This window comes from Phacochoerus africanus, chromosome 7 (genome assembly GCF_016906955.1).
Source record: "Phacochoerus africanus isolate WHEZ1 chromosome 7, ROS_Pafr_v1, whole genome shotgun sequence".
Lineage (NCBI taxonomy): Eukaryota > Metazoa > Chordata > Mammalia > Artiodactyla > Suidae > Phacochoerus > Phacochoerus africanus.
The window spans coordinates 67,927,133-67,940,590 of NC_062550.1; the positions used below are offsets into that span (position 1 = coordinate 67,927,133).

The following is a 13,458-nucleotide window of genomic DNA, read 5'->3' on the forward strand; positions in this document are numbered from 1 at the left end:
AACTAGGATTAATACATGGCTCTTTATTCAACTTAATAAACTTCAACTCTTTCTCTACAGGAAGGAATTGCCACAGCAAAAAGCCTAGACAACCTGACTTCATGTGAAAGCTACCCTCTTGTTAAGAAACAACCTTTCAACAATGGACACAGAACCCCTAGAAAACCCTGAGATCCCCAGGGGACCACTACCTACTTCTCCATCCAGATGATCTAGCAGAATGCATATGCTGGACATCAAGATGGCTGGGACACGCTCCGCTAGTTCTGTCAGGAAGGTGGCAAAGCCCTTTGCCCCTGAAGGGTCCCGACTCAGCTCCTGGGGACACTTCTGTCCAATCTCCCTACACAGGGGAAAAAAACCACAGCAGTATAACTTAACTACTCAGTTCCTAGGAGGGGAAGGTAAAGTTGGTATCTAATACCTGAAGGAATCTAGTGTTACACAGAGAGTCTCTTTCTCTTCATCTCCTCCCTGAGGAAAATGAAAATTAGAAACTTAGAGAAGGACGCATCACCTTACAATCTCTCCTACTATGCTCTTCATTCCATAATCAGTTGCCCACAGGCTCACAGCGGCCACCAGTACAGATGCCAGGTGTTCAAAGTGCTGCAGCATCTGGATGATCTTCACAGTGGCACCTGTGGAAGTACTAAATGTGAGAAACCACAGGGAAAAGGAAAAGGGCGGGGCGAAGCAGAGGGCCAACTCACTCAGCATATGGTTATAACGTGTCAAGGCTACACCGAGCAGGCGTGTTATGGCTTCCCGGGTGGGGCGGTTCTTTTGGTGACTAATGGTGGGATTCTCCAGGAGGCGGTAGCAGCAGCCGGTAACCAAACTGAGAAAGGAAGGGTTGAGATGATAAAATCAGCTGTCTGGACACAATTATACTGGGGCCTTACTTATTCCCTCTATCTCTGCTGCTCCAGTTCAGTCTTCTATTTTTTTTTTAAATTCTATCGCCTTCCAGGTTGCTTTATTTGGTTGACTCCTAGATAGGTACTTCTTCCTTCCAGATGACAACTTTTTTTTTTGTCTTTTTGTCTTTCTAGGGCCGCACCCACCGCACATGGAGGTTCCCAGGCTAGGGGTGTAATCAGAGCTGTAGCCGCTGGCCTACACCAGTCATAGCAGCTCGGGATCTGAGCTGCGTCTGTGACCCACACCACAGCTGACGGCAATGCTGGATCCTTAACCCACTGAGCAAGGCCAGGGATCGAATCTGCACCCTCATGGTTCCAGGTCAGATTCGTTTCTGCTGCGCCATAATAGGAACTCCTTTTTTTTTTTTCTTTTTTTGCCAGATGACAACTTTCAACCAGTTATGATGCCTATATAGAACCTTTTTTATGTATGACAAAAGATAGAGCAAAATCACTGAGGACTTGTCATTGGTAAATGGCCAACTCAGTCCTCATCTTTTTTTTTTCCCTTCCATTTCTGGCCACCCTGCGGCATATGGAGTTCCTGGATCAGGGGTCAGATCCAAGCAGAAGCTGTGACCTACACCACAGCTGTGGCAATGCTGGATCTTAACCCAGTGTGCCGGGCCAGGGATTGAACCTGTGTCCCAGCATTCCAGAGATGCTGCCCACTCCGTTGCGCCACAGTGGGACCTCCTCAGTCCTCATCTTAATTGACCTTTCAGCTGCATCAGACATAGCTAGTCACTCCTTTCTCCCTGAAACATGCTCCATTTGGCTTCCAGGAGGCCAGACTCCCTTCTTTCTTCAGCTGGTTCCTTTTTTTTTTTGGTCACACTTGTGGTATACGGAAGTTCTAGGGCCAGGGAACAAACCCACACCACAGCGGTGACAACACAGCATTCTTAACCACTAGGCCACCAAGGAACTCCCCATCTTACCCTCTTGATGCTGGAGTGCCCCAAGGTACAGTCTTTGGATTTCTGCTCTTTCTCAGCTATGCTTACTGAGTTAGGGATCTCATTAAATCTCATGGCTACAAATACCACTTATACAAGTACATTATATTCCCAAATGTGTACCTCTAGCTCAGACTTTTCTGAGGTACTGCACTCCTGTACTCCTCCAGCTCCGCATATTCCCCAGAATCGGACATTACTTAGATGTCTAACAGGCACCACCAACTTTCTACCTCCAAAGTGGGACTTCCATGGATCCCCCGCATATGCTCCCACAGCCTTCCCTGTACTTCAGTTACTGGCAGCTCCACCCATTCTTCCAAGTGCTGGGGCCAAAACCCTGGGTAAGTCATCCTCAACTGCACCCTCCTTCAAACCTCACATGTCAGCTCATCCTGCAGGCTCTCCTTAGAGAAGAAGCACAGACTGCTTCCACCTTCCCCATCTCCACTGCCCTCTTGCGTCTAAGCAGCTGTCATCTTTTGCCCAAGTTATTGCAACAGCCTCTTAAATAGTCTCCCGCTTTCCTCCTCTCCCTCCAGAGTCTGTTTCAACACAACAGCCAGGCTGATCTTGCTAAGGGTAAGTGAGACCACCTCACTGCCCTGCTTGGAACCCCAAGTGGCCCTATCTCACTCCAAGAAAATGCCAAAGTCACTGTGATGGCCTACGAGGAGTTCAGTTTGCTCCCCCTTGTCCCTGACCTCACAGCCTTTTGCCATCACCCTGTCTCAGTCGCATGCGAACTATGCACCTGATAAACTCCTCCTCAATGATTGAGTGGTTCCACAGATGACGGATGTCCAACTGGAGCAGCTGTGTTAAAAGCTGAAGAATTGGTTGCCTCTCTTCTTCCCAGTCAAAGCCATGGGCTGACTTGGCCCGGGCTTTCCTACCCTAAAAAAGGACATGTTTAGGAAAAATTAAGGAAGCAAAGAGGATTACAATCTGCAAGTCTGAGTGCCAAACTATCCAGTGTCCAGACAAGGTAGAAAGTAAGACAGAAGTATCATAACTTCCCAAATATAAAAGAGCTGCTTGTCAGCAAAGGATATATAGTGATACTTTTTTTTTTGGTCTTTTTAGGACCACACCTGTGGCATATGGAAGTTCCCAGGCTAGGGGTCGAATCAGAGCTGCAGCTGCTGGCCTCTACCACAGCCACAGCAACACCAGATTCAAGCCGTGTCTGCAACCTACACCATAGCTCACTGGATCCTTAACCCACTGAGCAGGGCCAGAGATTGAACCCACATCCTCATGGATACTAGTTGGGTTTGTTACTGCTTAGCCACAAGAGGAACTCCCACAGTGATACTTTTGAGTACTTCCTCATAAATCTTAAACAAGGACAAAAAGGTAAAGGATCCTCAGACTCACTGAATTCCCTTCTTTTGCACCAATTCTCCTATCTCCCCAGACCCCATATTAAGAGAGCCAGGAATATCAAATTACCTTCCCGCTGAGGTCCAGGTCCATGAGACTTGTCTGGCTGGTCATGGTCTCAAAAGACTCAAGGAGGCGTATCAGAGCATAGCAGTTCATCTTGAGGGCATTCAGGTGGGCACTTCTATTTGACACACTCAAAGCTGCATCATCCAAGACAGTGGGAAGTTCCTGGGAGTGGCGGGATACCACTGTGAGAGGCAAGACCTCGAGTCAGTTTCATTCACTTTCCTCGTACTCCTCAACTTCAAAACACCCAGCACTAGCAGCCATCAGATTACCAAAGATCTGTGTTTCATCTCTCAGTGGTCACAACACAAGCTAAGTCCTTTGGGACCCCTGACCCGGATGTCCTGGACACACCTTATCCCTACTCTCTCACTCCAGTTACCCCAGTTTCTTCCCAGCAACAGGAAGAACAGCCTCTACTGCAAAGAAGCAGTTCAAGAGTAGGAAGAATTTGTTGTTGGTCTGCCCTTACAGTGAACACACATAACTCTGTATCGCCCACCAAGATTACAGACCTTAATAGGTCAGAGGTCCTCGGGCTTAGCCCAACCAGCTGAATCACCACAGCCTTGATATCATCACTTGGCTGATAAAATGCAGGAAACAGTAAACAAACAAACAGCAACCAATGCCTTCCATCCCCTGCCCCCTGCCCCATAAACACCTTTCATCAGGAATTCCAGGGTATCTTCCTTGAGGCCAGGGTCTATACTTCGAAAGTGACTATGAGGGAAAGAAAGTGCGGGGGGTGAGACAGGAACCTGCAGAGCCCATCCTAACAGATGAGATCAAACCTGAGGAATCTACTGCTTAAAAATACACATGAAATTCCTCAACTGAATAAATATGGTGGCAAGCTGGGGTAAATGCTCATTAGTAGAAATATCAGCACCCAGAACCGTTTATCAGTGAAGCATAATTTGGAATTTCAGGACTAACATGCAAAGTTAGGGCAAAAAGCCACCAGTTCTTTTTAAAGTACCAGAGGGGAACTTTACTTACTGCAGAATGCTGTAGATGGTATCAAAATGCTCCAGCATAGCCAGGGGCCCCTGAGCTCGAAAGGCAGCCTGAAATGCTGTAAAGATAAGAGAAGTTAATACAGAGGGGAGAAGCCTTTTTGGTAAGTTCTACTCATGGCAGAAAATGGGATTGTTTTTATTGACAAAAATCACAAAAGGAGATAGTTTGTTTCAATGTAACATATTATAATAACATCTGACATGTATTCTACAATTAGAGCTTACTTGAGTTTTACCACATCTTTGAGCTAGATGAAACAGATAGTACTATGCCTATTTATGGGGAAAGAAATTAAATGTCAGAGTAGTTACATGACTTGTCCAATGTAGCAGCGAACAAACTCAGGATCTTTTTTTTTTAATTTTGAAATTATAAAAGTAGCAAAAACAGTACAGAGTCCTATATAAATATATTTTTCTTTTTGGGTCTGTCTGTGCTTTATGTTTCATTTATTTATTTATTTAGTCTTTTTAGGGCTGCATCCGTGGCATATGGAAGTTCCCAGGCTAGGGGTGGAAATGGGAGCCGCATCTGCTGGCCTACACCACAGCCACAGGAACGCCAGAGCCAAGCTGTGTCTGCAACCTACACCATAGCTCATGGCAACGTGGGATCCTTAACCCATTGAGCAGGGCCAGAGATCGAACCCATGTCCTTATGGATACTAGTCGGGTTCGTTTCCACTGAGCCACAATGGGAACACCCAGAGTCTTGTATTTTTCACCCACATAATGTTAACATCTTATGTAACCATATAGTACAAGGATCTATTCTAAAGCAAGAAATGAACATTAATTCAATGTTGTTAACTAATCTACAGACCTTATTTACATTTTGCCAGCTCTTCTATTTATCTCTATTTCCCAGTTCATGAGCCAGTCTCGGATACCACAGTGCATTCAGCTGCCATACCTCCTTAGTCTCCTCCAGTCTTTGTTTTTCATGATCTTGATACTTGAAGTGTATTTGCCCCTTCTTATTCCATAGAATGTTCCTCACTTTGGGTTTGTCTGCTATTTTCTCATGATTTGACTGAGGTCAGACACTTTTGGCTAGATCCCTGAGACAAGGACGTTGAGTCCTTCTGATGCATCATATCAAGATGATACCACTGTCTTATTACTGTTAACTGTGATCAGTTGGACTTAGTGTTTACCAGGTGTCTCCCCTGCAAAGTTACTATTTCCCCCACTGCAACTAATAAGTATCTTTTGGGGAGATACTCTGAAACTATGCAAACATCTTGTTTCTCACCACATTCTGCCCACTAATTTAAGCATCTCTGGATAATTCTTGCCTGCCACAATTATTATTGGGGTGTTTACTAAATGAGATTTGTCTGTCTTCATTATTCCTTTTCACCTACTAATGGGAATGCCACTATAAGGATGAACTGTCACCTTCATTTATGAATTCAATTATTTGTTTACATCAGAATGGGCCCACAAATGTTCCTTTTATTCTGTTTTAATCAATTCCTATTACCACTCACTTTGTTACTCACATTATCCTATACCTGACCATGGGGAGCTCCTTCAACTTGACCTGTGTCTCATTCATGCTTCCTTTACTCTCGTTCTCTTAATTTCTTATATTACAAGATGTTCCAGGCTCATTTTGTATCTTCCCCTGGCTAAGTACTAGAATCAACCATTCTCAACAGGGTGCTGGTTTCTTTTATGGGAGAATGGTGTGCAGAAACCAAGTTCTAGGCACTAGTTAAGATCACTGCTGGAGTTCCCGTCGTGGCACAGTGGTTAACGAATCCAACTAGGAACCATGAGGTTGCGGGTTCAATCCCTGGCCTCGCTCAGTGGGTTAAGGATCCGGCGTAGCCTTGAGCTGTGGTGTAGGTCACAGAGGCGGCTCAGATCTCGCATTGCTATGGCTCTGGTGTAGCCTGGTGGCTACAGCTCTGATTCGACCCCTAGCCTGGGAACCTCCATATGCTGTGGGAGAAGCCCAAGAAATGGCAAAAAGACAAAAAAAAAAAAATCACTGCTGTTGGAGATTTTAGGCCCTGTTAGTATAGAAGAGCAGGATAAACATATATATATATAGGTATAAACTCACATTCCTGTATTTATTTATTTATTTTTTGGCCACCCAGAGGCATATGGTGTTCCTGGGCCAGGGATCAGATCCATGCTGCAGTTGTGACCTAAGCCTCAGCTGTGGCAATGCCAGCTCCTTAACCCACTGTGCTGGGCCAGGGATTGGACCTGAGCCTAGCACTCCCGAGACACTGCCCATCCCATTGCACCACAATGGGAAGTCCATCCTATATTTATTTTTATCTCTGCGTACAGATTAAGAACGTAAGTTCATTTATATATTTGCTTAATCCTAGGATATATATATAAAGCAGTTTCAGAATTGCTAACTTACACCCCTTTAAAAATAAACTTACTAACAACCTTAAGCTAACTTGTAAAGTTGTTTTATATACAGTTTATAGTAAAAATACTATTTCATAGTTACTTAGGTCAGTTATTCTCTTCTGCAGTCCTTTAGTGTGATTACGTCAAGCCACGACGGGAACTCCCCGATCCTCTTCAATGTTTAATAAACTATTTTATTCCCCCAATTCCTACAGACTCCCTAGGATATTCATAGCATGTTCTCCCCTTTCTTTATACTTTGTCTTGCCCTTTGCCTCTCTTCCCTTAAATAACTACTTTCTACTTTAGCAAAAAAGAATGAGACCCAGAGCACGGGCTCCCTCATGTAACTCTGCCTTGCTGTCAATAAATCTGCCAACATCTATTCTTTGCTTCAGTCTCAAGTGGAAAGACATTTCTCTCTAAAGCTAAGATTTCTCATTGCCCCAAAATCTTCTCTCCTCTCTTTCACCTCTGGTTCCATCCTCTCCAGGGAATGCTGTTTTCCTGCCAACGTGCTCAGGCCACCCCACTTCTTTAAAACAAAATAAAAATGCTCAATGCCCTTCATTTGCCTTTGCTTTTACTGCACTTTAAAATTCTGTCTGGAGTGCCTGTTGTGGCTCAGTGGGTTAAGAATCCAACAAGTATCCATGAGGATGCCAATTTGATCCCCCTGGCATTGCTCAGTGGGTTAAGGATCTGGTGTTGCTGCATGCTGTGGTGAAGGTTATGGATGCAGCTTGGATTTGGCCTTGCTGTGGCATAGGCTGGCAGCTGTGGCTTTGCCCCTGGCCTGGGAACTTCTATATGCCACAGGTGCAGCTCTAAAGAGACAAAATAAATAAATAAATAAATAAAAATTGTCTTATCTTTCTCAATTTCCTAAAACCTAGTTTCCGAGATTTACCAAGCTAACATCTATCCTCTCAAAGATTACCCATTGCTTTTTTTTTTTATTATTACATCCAAGGATGCTCTCTGTTCACATCCCCCTTTACTTCTCCAAACAATCACTCACTGTCTTAGTCTACTCACACTGCTCAGGTTTACATTTGGTTTTAACATTCACTAGGCTAAGCTACTTAGCTTACCAGGTCTCAGTTTCCCTTTCTGTAAATTGGGAATAAGAGCAGATCTTACAGAACTTTTTTGGTAAAGATTAAGTGAGACAATCCATGTGAAGCAGTCAGGACAATACTTAGCACATGATGTAACTCAGTACATGTAAGCTATCTCCCATTCTTACAAACCTCCTTCTATAATCTGGAAAATACACAAAAATGGACATGAGAAAAAAAACCCACAGTTAACATTTGGCTAATTTTTTTCAGTTTGTTTTCTTTCCTTTTTTTTTTGGCTTTCTAGGGTCAGTTTATTTTCTAAGCATATTATTTCTTTCTTTCTTTTTTTAGGGCCATACTCACGGCATATGGAGATTCCCAGGCTAGGGGTCTAATCGGAGCAAGAGCTGCCAGCCTATGCCACAGCCACAGCCCACAACAGATTCGAACCACATTTGTGACCTACACCACAGCTCACAGCAATGCCGGATCCTTACCCCACTAAGTGGGGCCAGGGATTGAACCTGCATCCTCATAGACACTAGTCAGATTTGTAACATGCTGAGCCACAACAGGAACTCCGTGTAATAATTTTTGATGGTTGTATAACATTCCACTGAATGTACCTTCAGTTACTATTCTTCTATTGTTAGACATTACGATACTTCTAATTTTTCCCACTAATCAGGAGCATATTTACTTCCCTTGTAAATATGAATTAGATCCAACTGACTGCTTACTCCATTCATGTAATGACATAAATAAAAGTGGCTCCAAAAAATCCACAACCATGCTAACTATTCTTATTTTAAACTTAAGATGACCTCAAGTGGGGCCTTAGTATTTCTTAGTAAGCCTATAACAAGTTCCCAGGCCTTTTGCTTTCTTTTTAGGGCTGAACCTTGCAGCATATGGAGGTTCCCAGGCTAGGGGTCCAGTCAGAGCTACAGCTGCTGGCCTATGCCACAGCCACAGCAACGCAGGATCCGAGCCGCGTCTGTGACCTACACCACAGCTCAAGTCAACGCCAGATCCTTAACCCACTGAGCGAGGTCAGGGGTGGAATCTGCAACCTCATGGTTCCTAGTTGGATTCATTTCCGCTGTGCCACAATGGGAATTCTGCCTTTGGCTTTCTTTTAGGCAATTATTTCACACCTTTCTTCTGCTCATAAGACACCCTCCTCATCCTGCCCAAAAGTCACCATCAGTTAAAGGCTTCACTTCCTATCTCACTGAGAAAACAGAGTAGGACAGAAGAGAATCTCAAACTGCCAAACTCTGTATGTACCAGCAATACCTGAACATATCTGTGTCCATACACTGCCTTCTTTTTTGCTGCTGTGGATAATCTGTCCCTGCACTAATAAAACCATCTCCTCCCCCAGCACCATATCACATGCTCTCTGACCCCCTAAAGGCTACTGCTCCAACAATCGTTCCCTTTCCCTCCAGCATCCTCAGCTTTCCCCTTTCTCTGATTATCCCCATTCAGCATATACACATGTAATGTCGCACATCCTACTAAGAAAAAGTCTCCCCTTGATTCTGCCTTCCCACTAGCTACCCCCTATTTCACTGCTACTCCTTAAAGCAAAACAACCAGAAAGAATTATCTGAACTCACCATCTCTAATTTCTCTCCTCCCATTTTCTCATAAACCTGTTCCAATCACACTTTTGATCCCACCACTCTGAAAGTGTTCATCAAGGCTACTGGCAACTGCCACATTGCCAAGTCCAGCAATGAAATGTGCAACTGATCTCACGTTTCACTTCTGAAATTTCTCTTAATTTAGCTTCCACTTGGCTGCTTTGTTCACTTTCTGCCTCAAAAGAAGTTTCTTCTACTGGTTCTTTCTCATCTTCATAGCCTCTAAATGTTGGAATGTCTTAGGTCTTATGTCCTGAAATTGCTTTTCTTCTCCATCTATACTCACTCCAACTTCACGGCTTTAAAACACCCTCTATGTGCTAAAGATTAAATCCCGAATGTGTATCACCAGCTAGCACCTCTCCCTAAACTCCATATAACCAGCAGTCTAAACCTGCTTCTCTCCTACTCTACCCCATCTTATTATATGACAGCTCCATTCTCCTAGTTGCTCAAGTCAAAAAGCCTTGGCATTCCCTTGATGGCATAGCAGGTTAAGAATCCAGCATTGTCTCTGCTACAGCACGGGTTTCAGCTGGCCTGGGAATTGGAACTCTGGAACTTCTGCATGCTGTGGCATTTAAAAAAAAAAAAAAAAGCCTTGTAATCATCCTTAGAGTCTTTTCACTCTAACCCTGTAAGTGCCCAATCCAATCCATCAACAATCTTGTTGGCGGAGTTCCCCATTATAGGTTGCGACTACGACTCAGATCTGATTCCTGACTCAGGAACTCTATATACCATGGGCCAAAAAAGAGGGAAAAAACCAGAAAAAATCTTGTTGGCCAAAAAAACCAGAAAAAATCTTGTTGGCTCAAATTTCAAAATTTACTCAAAATCTAACCTTTTATGATCACCTCCACTGCTATCAACCCAAGCAAGCTACCTGGCATTTTATTAGCTTCTTAATTAGTCCCTTGCTTCTTCCCTTGCCTCTTACAGTTTCTGCTCAACACAGTAAATATACTTTTAAAATGTCAGACCATATCACTCCCGTGCTCAAAACCCAGTGGCTTTCAAGGTCACTCCCTCTCAAGCTGAAGTCTTTACCGTAACCCACAACACCCTAGATGAGTGCTTCTTCAACTGAATTACCTGGGGATCTTCCTAAAAGACAGATTCTGATTCAGTAGTTTGGGGAGGTGTCTTCATCCTGCATTTTTTTCTTTTTAGGGGCACACCTGTGGCATATTTCCAAGTTCTTGTGGCATATTTCCAAGTTCCCAAGCTCAGTGTAGAAGTGGAGCTGTGGCTGCCAGCCTACACCTCAGCCACGGCAACACTAGATCACAGATTTCTGTGACCTATACCATAGCCTGCAGCTCCTTAACCCACTGAGCGAGGCCAAGGATGGAACCCACATCCTCATGGATACCATGTTGGGTTCTTAACCCACTGAGCCACAACAGGAACGCTCCATCCTCTTTTTCTAATAAGCTCCTAAATCATATAATGCTGCTGGTCTGAAGACCATACTTTGAGGAGCAAGACGCTAGAAAAATCTGTACCACTTCCCACCTGACTTTGTTTTCCTAGCTTACTTCCTTCCAATCATACCTCAGGGCCTCTGCAGTGGCTTTCCTGTCTGCTTAGAATGCCCTTCCTTGAGAATCTGCATGGTTCACTTCTTCACTTTTAAGGTCTCTGCTCAAATCTCACCTATCAGCAAGCCTTCTTCATTATCCAGTATAAAATGCCAGTCCATATCCTGGCACTGTAATCTTTATTTTGCTTTATTTTTCTCCTTGCCACTTACAACCACTTGACATACTCCATATTTATTTATTACTTGTCGAAAGCCTTGAGAGATTCTTTTTTTTTGGTCCATTTCTTGGGCCACTCCCTTGGCATATGGAGGTTCCCAGGCTAGGGGTCGAATTGGAGCTGTAGCTGTCAGCCTACGCCAGAGCCACAGCAATAAAGCATCCGAGCCGCGACTGCAACCTACACCACAGCTCACAGCAACACCAGATCCTTAACCCACTGAGCAAGGCCAGGGATCGAACCCGAAACCTCATGGTTCCTAGTCAGATTTGTTAACCACTGCGCCACGATGGGAACTCCCAAGAGAGAACTGTTTTATTTACTGTTGTATCCCCAGTGCCTAGAACATGGCCTGGCACATAGTATATCAACAAATACTTGAACAAATTAAATGATCTGATCTTGTGTTTACAGTAGGACTTGTATTTACAGTTCTAAATACCAAAAGCAGGAGTTCCCGTTGTGGCACAGTTGTTAACGAATCTGATTAGGAACCATGAGGTTGCAGGTTTGATCCCTGGCCTTGCTCAGTGGGTTAAGGATCTGGTGTCGCCGTGAGCTGTGGTGTAGGTCGCAGACGCAGCTTGGATCCCATGCTGCTGTGGCTGTAGTGTAGGCCGGCGGCTACAGCGCCGATGAGACCTGTAGCCTGGGAACTTCCATATGCCGCAGGAGTGGCCCTAGAAAAGGAAAAAAGCCAAAAAAAAAAAAACAAAAAAAACAAAGCCAAAAGCAATGCAACTATTATAAAAAGGACTCTAAGGGTGAGCATGCATTTTAAGAAGTGAAGCATAGTAACTGAAGAATAGTTTCCTATAGTATTCTGGAGGATTCTGTAGTTGGTTTTTTAATTTTTTTTTTGTTTGGCCGCACCCATGGCATGAGGAAGTTCAGAGCCAGGAATCAACCTGTGCCACAGCAGTGACAGATCCTTAACCTATTAAGCCCCCAGGGAACTTCTCTAGTTTTAAAATAAGAAAGAAGAAAAGACACAAGACAGAAAACCCCATTTTCTACCTGGGCATATCAGAGCAAGGAGCTGTCATCTGGCAGTAATGATGGGAAAACCAAAAGGAGACAAGCTGGAGTTATTACCAAGTTGCTTGATAATTAACCAACCCTACTTGTTGTAGGAGATCATAAACAAAGTAGATTACTATTCAGATGAGGAAACCAAGGCACAGAGAGAGTAAGTAACTGTCCAAAGTCAGAGTAGTGGAGACAGGATTCAAATCCAGGAGGCAGTCTGGCTCCACAGTCTTAATCTCTACTCTCTGTAACTCTCCAAAGCAATCTACCTGACACAAGACACTTCCAATAAGTACAATAACATTATGGATGAGGACTTGTTGATGATGCATGAACTGCTGAGTCATCTATAGGTTTCAATAGGTAACTGCACTGTACATATATCACACAGTGCTGCAACTGTGCACATATTCTTTTTTCCACTATTGTATGCTCTTGGAAATGTGATCTAGACTCTAAAAGTATTACCTGGGCACATCCCAGACATTCTGAAAAAGCTATCTTCTCCTACAACTCTTAAAACTGCCAGGACTTTATTTTGACATATGGTTAAGAAGCAAAAATCTAAAACAAAAACTTCCCCAAAGAGTAACCATATACACCCAGACTGTTGATTGAATTATCTAGAGAAGGTGGTTAATGAAAATACTCTTCGTGTAACAAAATACTAGGGGAAAAAAAACAATAAGAGGAAAGACATGTTCCTTGCCCTCATGGAGCTTAGCGGTGTAGTGGAACAGACAGATGATATAACTACATGTGGGTGGCTGTTTTGAAGTGCTAGGCACAAGGGCAGCTGTGGAGTCTTACCTTTAAGGTGTGATGGAAGATGTTTGATGGACAGTACCTCCTGCACCACATACTGATTCACCCCTCCACTTTTCAACAACTCTTCTGGGGATAAGGGCAGATGGAACTCATACAGCTGGGGGGACATCTTTCTCCCAATGGCTCACAGTGCTGGAAGCCAAACAGCAAATAAGTCTCTATCTAAAGGTTGTCTTTTTATTCGGTTCTATTACTTCTCTCCTCAAATATATGCTTTTTAGTCTTACATCAAGCTAATACCATTATCTTAGGGAGTGTGAGATTAACCCTGGACTAGAATGTAATTCTAGTTGTGACTCTGACACTTGGTCATGTCACTTAACCCTGGGCCTCATCTGTCAAACAGGATTACTAATCTCTGATTACTTTATAAAGTT

The 13,458-nt window shown here is 43.7% G+C and overlaps 1 protein-coding gene and 1 non-coding gene across 8 annotated transcripts in view; both read right to left on the reverse strand.

The window, feature by feature from the left end:
* The window catches only part of NCAPD2 (non-SMC condensin I complex subunit D2), a 30,497-nt gene that overhangs the window by 15,754 nt on the left and 1,285 nt on the right, over positions 1–13,458 (reverse strand). For 4 of the 7 annotated variants that reach the window (XM_047787734.1, XM_047787732.1, XM_047787733.1 and 1 more), the window contains exons 2-9: positions 13,064–13,213; positions 4,343–4,418; positions 4,005–4,063; positions 3,341–3,522; positions 2,640–2,782; positions 714–841; positions 518–641; positions 196–343 (exon numbers count right to left, since the gene is read on the reverse strand). In XM_047787734.1, coding sequence (XP_047643690.1) covers positions 196–343; positions 518–641; positions 714–841; positions 2,640–2,782; positions 3,341–3,522; positions 4,005–4,063; positions 4,343–4,418; positions 13,064–13,190 — 987 coding nt within the window. In that variant the 5' untranslated portion in view covers positions 13,191–13,213. The remainder of the gene's footprint in view (positions 1–195; positions 344–517; positions 642–713; positions 842–2,639; positions 2,783–3,340; positions 3,523–4,004; positions 4,064–4,342; positions 4,419–13,063; positions 13,214–13,458) is intronic. The other 3 variants (XM_047787738.1, XM_047787736.1, XM_047787737.1) reach the window with 1 other exon arrangement.
* Positions 3,599–3,927, reverse strand: LOC125131892 (small nucleolar RNA U85). The gene has a single exon (XR_007136069.1). It is a non-coding gene; the product is annotated as a small nucleolar RNA U85 (small nucleolar RNA).